Genomic DNA, 7,240 nt, shown 5'->3' on the forward strand with positions numbered 1-7,240 from the left:
CAGATAAAGTTCACATGTTTAATTTTAAAATTTTTATTTTCCCGGCCAGGTCCAGTGACTCACGCCTATAATCCCAGCTCTTTGGGAGGCCCAGGAGAGCAGATCACCTGAGGTCAGGAGTTCGAGACCTGCCTCAACATGGAGAAACCCCATCTCTACTGAAAATACAAAATTAGCCGGGCATGGTGATGCATGCATGTAATCCCAGGTACTCAGGAGTTTGAAGCAGGAGAATCGCTTGAACCTGGGAGGTGGAGGTGGCAGTGAGCTGATATCGTGCCAGTGCACTCCAGACTGGGTGACAGAACGAGACTCCATCTCAAAAAAAAAAGTGGAATTTCTCCAAATTGTTTTATCAAGATGTAATATAAATATTATTCCAAATTTCAAATCCACAGATCATTGTGTTGTTTTGCCACATTCAACATTCACACTTAAAAATAGTAGATTTTGCCAGGCGCAGTGGCTCATGCCTGTAATCCCAACACTGTGGGATGCCGAGGCGGGTGGATCACCTGCGGTCAGGAGTTTGAGACTAACCTGGCCAACATGGTGAAACCCCAAAACTACTAAAAATACAAAAATTAGCTGGGCATGGTGTAATCTCAGCTACTCAGGAGGCTGAGGTGGGAGAATAGCTGGAATCTGCAGGGTGGAGGTCACAGTGAGTTGAGATTGGGCCACTTCACTCCAGCCTGGGAGAGAGAGCGAAACTCCATCTCAAAAACAGGAAAAAAAAAAAAAAAGATTCTACATAGAAACATAAGTTGTGCTATAAATATATGACAGGAAATTAAAATTGTTCATTTGCCGTTAACTCTATTTAGAATCTAATTTCTGAAATATTTTTTTTACAAATTTATATTTGCCATGCTTTTTGTAAGAATAAAACATTTTTCTTTTCTTCCCGTGCCGATATCGCTCTTGCAAGCATGGTTAACGTCCCTAAAACCCGCCGGACTTTCTGTAAGAAGTGTGGCAAGCACCAACCCCACAAAGTGACACAGTACAAGAAGGGCAAGGATTCTCTGTATGCCCAGGGAAAGCAGTGTTATGACAGGAAGCAGAGTGGCTATGGTGGGCAAACTAAGCCGATTTTCCGGAAAAAGGCTAAAACTACAAAGAAGATTGTGCTAAGGATGAGTGCGTTGAGCCCAACTGCAGATCTAAGAGAATGCTGGCTATTAAAAGATGCAAGCATTTTGAACTGGGAGGAGATAAGAAGAGAGAGGGCCAAGTGATCCAGTTCTAAGTGTCATCTTTTATTATGAAGACAATAAAATCTTGAGTTTATGTTCAAAAAAAAAGAATAAAACATTTTTTTACAAAGAAAAACAAAGCTAACTGATGTAATCTTTTCACTTGTTAACCATGTATGTCTATTCTCTTAATTAACTAATCTTATTGATAGCAACTTCTTGATAAGCAAATTCTTCAGTTAAAACCAATTTTTCACTGCATTAAAAATACCAACTTTCTCATTAGAACCTACAAACTACCATGTAAAATGACAAGGCATGAAGACAACAATGAGAAAACTTTAGTCATAACACAGTAAAAGAGGAAAGACTTAGTTGGAACACACATAAGACAAAATTGAAGATCATTAGAAAATAAAAGCAGCAGGCTGGGTGCGGGGGTTCACACCTGTAATCTCAACACTTTGGGAGGCCGAGGCGGGCGGATCACCAGGTCAGGAGATCGAGACCATCCTGGCTAACACGGTGAAACCCTGTCTCTACTAAAAATACAAAAAAAATTAGCCAGGCGTGGTGGCGGGCGCCTGCAGTCCCAGCTACTCAGGAGGTTTAGGCAGGAGAATGGCGTGAACCCAGGAGGTGAGCTTGCAGTGAGCCGAGATCATGCCACTGCACTCCAGTCTAGGAGAATCCATCTCAAAAAAAAAAAAGAAAAGCAGCAGAATTTGTCTTTAAATTCAGGAAGTCAGTTTTGCAGCCTGAAAATGTCTTCTCCACATGATGAATCAATGTTATTTCTTCACCATTGCTGTTTTCCATCACTGACTTGAAATTACAAACTAACTCCAGCAAAAATATTTATGACTTATTATAAAGCATGTTTTACTCAGAACTGTCATATTTGTTTGCTACATTTATATGTAAAAACATCCTCATGACTTATGGAGTCTCCCTAGTACTTACCAAAGCAAATTAGCTCCCTCAATAGATTTACTTGTGTCAATTATAAAAAGTGAAAGAAACAATAAAGAAAATTAGGCTTATACAGGTTTCTCCAATAAAACAAAAATCAAATGTTAAAATATAATGATACACTAATTTTTTAATGACATCTAAAAATCATTTTGTGTGTACTCTTAAATTTCATAACAATCATTCTTTTTTTTTTTTTTTTTTTTTTTTTGAGACGGAGTCTTGCTCTGTCGCCCAGGCTGGAGTGCAGTGGCTGGATCTCAGCTCACTGCAAGCTCCGCCTCCCGGGTTCATGCCATTCTCCTGCCTCAGCCTCCCGAGTAGCTGGGACCACAGGCGCCGGCCACCTCGCCCGGCTAATTTTTTGTATTTTTAGTAGAGACGGGGTTTCACCATGTTAGTCAGGATGGTCTCCATCTCCTGACCTCGTGATCCGCCCGTCTCGGCCTCCCAAAGTGCTGGGATTACAGGCTTGAGCCACCGCGCCCGGCCAACAATCATTCTTAAAATCCCTGACCAGCTCACATAATAAGTACTTCATAAAATACAAAACAAGAAAATTACGGGTCTAGCATGAGTAGCAGACAAGTAAAAACAGAGAATGTGCATAGGGAGATTCTGAACCATAAACCCTAACATTTTACAGCAATGAATTCAGCACAATGCACAGAGTATAGATTTGCTTTCAACATTTTCAAGGTTTTTAGTTTTCTAATAAGTCACCTTATTAAAAGAATTTATTTTGTTCCAATATTGCTTTCTCCTTCTGAAAATGGGTACAAACTCATAGTCATACACACACTTACTTCATAATTTTCTTACAACTAAGGTTTATTTTTAGAGTAATATATGTATGTATTTAACTCTATGTAAATCGAAACTAAAAGCCTTATGTGTTTGCAGGCAGAGAGAAAACATGTTCAAAGAAAAATAAGTAACAAATTCTTTAAAAATTTATTCAGGACTTAGAAATGTATCAATTTTATTTATACTTCTATATAAACTTTATTATGACCATGAAAATGACCCTGTAGTCAAGAACAACTGTAAATTTTAAAATAAAGTACTTTTAATATTTTAAAATAACTAATAGTATTTTTGTTATTTTACTAATCAAACCGTTTGTAATAAAAAGGATAAATGCTAGAGGTGATGGATGCCTCATTTATCCTGATGTAATTATTATATATTATGTACCTGTACCAAAATATGCCATATATGGCATAAATATATACACATACTGTGTAACCACAAAATTAAAAAGAATAAATTTAAGAAAAAAAGGATAAAAATGTAACCTATGGGAAAAATATTTCTTAACTTATTTGCAATTTGAAGCCATTGGCAGAAGAGATTACTAGAGGTGTTATTCCAGTATGTTGCCAAATAGTATATTGTTACCATATTTTACCTACACTCTTCAGTAAGGTGGGTATGTTAAAGTTAGTGGAATAATAATGCTCCATTGAATGCACAAGTCTTTTTTTTTTTTTTTTTTTTTTTTTTTTTGAGACGGGGTCTTGCTTTTGTTGCCCAGGCTGGAGTGCAATGGCATGATCTTGGCTCTCTGCAATCTCTGCCTCCCGGGTTCAAGTGATTCTCTTGCTTCAATCTCCCAAATAGCTGGGATTACAGACACCCACCACCATGCCTGGCTAAATTTTTGTATTTGTAGTAGAGACAGGGTTTCACCATGTTGGCCAGGCTGGTCTCGAACTCCTGGCCTCAAGTGATCCGCCTGCCTCAGCCTCCCAAACTGTTGGGACTACAGGCGTGAGCCACTGTGCCCAACCAGAATGTACAATAGTCTTAATGTGGTAAAAGAAAATATTTAATTATAAATTAAGTCCACACATAATCTAAAAATTTTTAAATGTACTGCATTTTATTAAATAAAAGCACAATCCGTAACATTATATGGTACTATTTTAGTTAATTTTAACTTATATTTAACTAAAATTAAAAATGTTTTTCTCTCATAACTTGAAAGAATATTACTCTGAACTACCTCATACTTCACTAAGTTAACCACAAAGAGCCTCTTCACTTAGATTCCTATGCATCTTACATTTCAATGTCCTTACTCTTTTATAGAAGAGGTCGTATATAATTCCCACCTAATAAAGTATCTCTCGTATCTCTGATGCAGCAATAGTTAATCACATGCTTTCACAGGTGAATACAATAGAAATGAAGAACTAGCGTGAAGTAATTTTTTTTTTTTTTTGAGGTGGAGTCTCGCTCTGTCGCCCAGGCTGGAGTGCAGTGGGCAGATCTCGGCTCACTGCAAGCTCCGCCTCCTGGGTTTATGCCATTCTCCTGCCTCAGCCTCCCCAGTAGCTGGGACTACAGGCACCTGCCACCTCGCCCGGCTAGTTTTTTTTTGTATTTTTTAGTAGAGACGCGGTTTCACCATGTTAGCCAGGATAGTCTCGATCTTCTGACCTCATGATCCGCCCGTCTCGGCCTCCCAAAGTGCTGGGATTACAGGCTTGAGCCACCGTGCCCGGCTGCATGAGGTAATTTGAGAGTTGACTTACGTCATTATTTACTTTTAAAGAGTTTTATGATTTTATCAAAAAAGTATACTTGAATGTAATTATGACTTTTCAAAGAAATGTCTACTCATTTTAAAGTTATATAAAATTAATTTACTTACCAACTGTAGTTTTGGATTTTCTTTTTTTTATTTTTTATTTTTTTTTATTTTTGAGACGGAGTCTTGCTCTGTCGCTGGGGCTGGAGTGCAGTGGCCGGATCTCAGCTCACTGCAAGCTCTGCCTCCCGGGTTTAGGCCATTCTCCTGCCTCAGCCTCTGGAGTAGCTGGGACTACAGGCGGCCGCCACCTCGCCCGGCTAGTTTTTTGTATTTTTAGTAGAGATGGGGTTTCACCATGTTAGCCAGGATGGTCTAGATCTCCTGACCTCGTGATCCGCCCGTCTCGGCCTCCCAAAGTGCTGGGATTACAGGCTTGAGCCACCGCGCCCGGCCTAGTTTTTGTATTTTTAGTAGAGACGGGGTTTCACCGTGTTAGCCAGGATGGTGTCGATCTCCTGACCTCGTGATCCGCCCGTCTTGGCCTCCCAAAGTGCTGGGATTACAGGCTTGAGCCACCGCGCCCAGCCAGTTTTGGATTTTCTATACACAGCAGTCTAATTTAGTGCAATATCTGAAGTGTCAGTGCCTTAGCTATTTCTACTGTTAATTCTCTCATAATTATATAAACTCAATTTGAATTAAATATTTCTTTGTATTTATTGCATCTGCAAAAGTATATTTTAGTATGAGCTCTGGCATTTTCTAAGCTATAGTTATGGAAAAAATGTTTTTCCAAATTCATTACATTTGCTGAATTCTTCTCCAATATAAATTTCCTAATGCTGAACAAAATTTTAGCAACTGCTTCAGGGTTATTCTCCAGTACAAAATGTGTACAGTAAAATGATACAAGTAAAAGCACTACAACCCCCTTTATATTTGTAATGTTTGTCTTCAGAATAAACTCTTCTTCACTTTAAAGGCTTATATTTCTTTCTGACAGATCATTTGAAAGTAATTGTATTTATAATACTTTTACTAAGTATGAACTCTCTGATGTTGTGTAATATGTGAGCAGATATGACTTTTCCACATTCTTTATATTTGTACACCATTTCTCAACTATAAATGCTTTCCTGTACAATAAGCTATGAACACTGGTTAAAAGTTATATTCTTCACACTTGGAGTTTTCTCCAGTATAAATTATTTTATCTGCAATCAAGTATTAAAACCATTTAAAAGTTTTTTCACATTCTTTATATTTCTAGAGTTTCGCACTAGTACAATTTTTTTCTTTTTATGTTTAGAAAAGTTTGAGGTGTTGGCTGGGCGCGGTGGCTCAACCCTGTAATCCCAGCACTTTGGGAGGCCGAGACGGGCAGATCACGAGGTCAGGAGATCGACACCATCCTGGCTAACACAGTGAAACCCCGTCTCTACTAAAAAATACAAAAAACTAGCCAGACGAGGTGGCGGGCGCCTATAGTCCCAGCTACTCGGGAGGCTGAGGCAGGAGAATGGCGTGAACCCGGGAGGCAGAGTTTGCAGGGAGCCGAGATCTGGCCACTGCACTCCAGCCTGGGTGACAGAGCGAGACTCTGCCTCAAAAAAAGAAAAAAAAAAGAAAAAAAGAAAAGTTTGAGGTGTTGTGAAAAGCACTGTGACATCATTCAGGATTGTAGTTTCGCTCCAGTATGAAACATCTTATATCTGTTAAGAATTGAGGACTTGTTAAGGGCTTTGTGACATTCTTTACACTTTAGGATTTCTGTCCAGTATAAATTATGTGTAATAAGAGTTGAGAACTTTTAAAGGCTTTGTCACATTCTTCACATTCGTAGGCTTTATCTTCCACATGAGTTCTCATGTTTAGTAGGAATTGAGAGCTGGGTAGAGGCTATGCCACATTCATCACATTTCAAGGGTTTCTCTCCAGCATGAATTATTTTGTGCTTAGTGAATGTTGAAGATTTGTTAAAAGCCAGGCCACATTCTTCACATTTGTAGGGCTTCTCTATTATGAATTCCTTTATGTTTAGTAAGGATTGGGGAATAGTTAAAAGCCTTGACACATTCTTCACATTTGTAGGGTTTTTCTCCATTATGAATTATGTTTCGTAAGGTTTGAGGAATGGTTACAAGCTTTGCCACATTCTTCACATTTGTTGGGGTTCTCTCCAGCATGAATTCTCTTATGTATGGTAAGGTATGAGAAACGATTAAAAGGTTTGCACATTCTTCACATTTGTAGGGCTTCTCCCCAGTATGAATTAACTTATGTCTAATAAGGTAAGGTATGAAGACCAGTTAAAGGCTTTGCCACACTCTTCACACTTGTAGGGTTTCTCTCCAGTATGAATTATCTTGTGTTGAATAAGGGTAGTAAGAGCTGAGGACCAGTTAAAGGCTTTGCAATATTGATCACATTTGTAGGCCTTCTGTCTAGTATGAATTATCTTATGTTTAGTAAGATGTGAAGACCAGTTAAAGGCTTTTCCACACTCTTCACATTTGTAGGGTTTCTCTCT

General features: G+C 38.6%; 1 protein-coding gene and 1 pseudogene across 2 annotated transcripts in view; one reads left to right on the top strand and one right to left on the bottom strand.

The window, feature by feature from the left end:
* Positions 1-899: 899 nt before the first annotated feature.
* LOC111534709 lies at positions 900-1,252 on the top strand (annotated as a pseudogene). The gene has a single exon (XR_002729174.3). The product of XR_002729174.3 is annotated as a 60S ribosomal protein L36a-like (transcript).
* A 5,130-nt stretch (positions 1,253-6,382) lies between these two features.
* LOC111524833 (zinc finger protein 257-like) overlaps positions 6,383-7,240 on the bottom strand; it is a 15,481-nt gene continuing 14,623 nt past the window's right edge. The window contains 7 exon segments of the mRNA XM_031934720.1: positions 6,383-6,477; positions 6,480-6,574; positions 6,576-6,728; positions 6,730-6,822; positions 6,824-6,944; positions 6,947-6,992; positions 6,995-7,240. The exon segment at positions 6,995-7,240 is cut by the window's right edge and continues 10 nt beyond it. Coding sequence (XP_031790580.1) covers positions 6,383-6,477; positions 6,480-6,574; positions 6,576-6,728; positions 6,730-6,822; positions 6,824-6,944; positions 6,947-6,992; positions 6,995-7,240 — 849 coding nt within the window.

The sequence above is a fragment of the Piliocolobus tephrosceles genome, chromosome 21 (assembly GCF_002776525.5).
Source record: "Piliocolobus tephrosceles isolate RC106 chromosome 21, ASM277652v3, whole genome shotgun sequence".
Lineage (NCBI taxonomy): Eukaryota > Metazoa > Chordata > Mammalia > Primates > Cercopithecidae > Piliocolobus > Piliocolobus tephrosceles.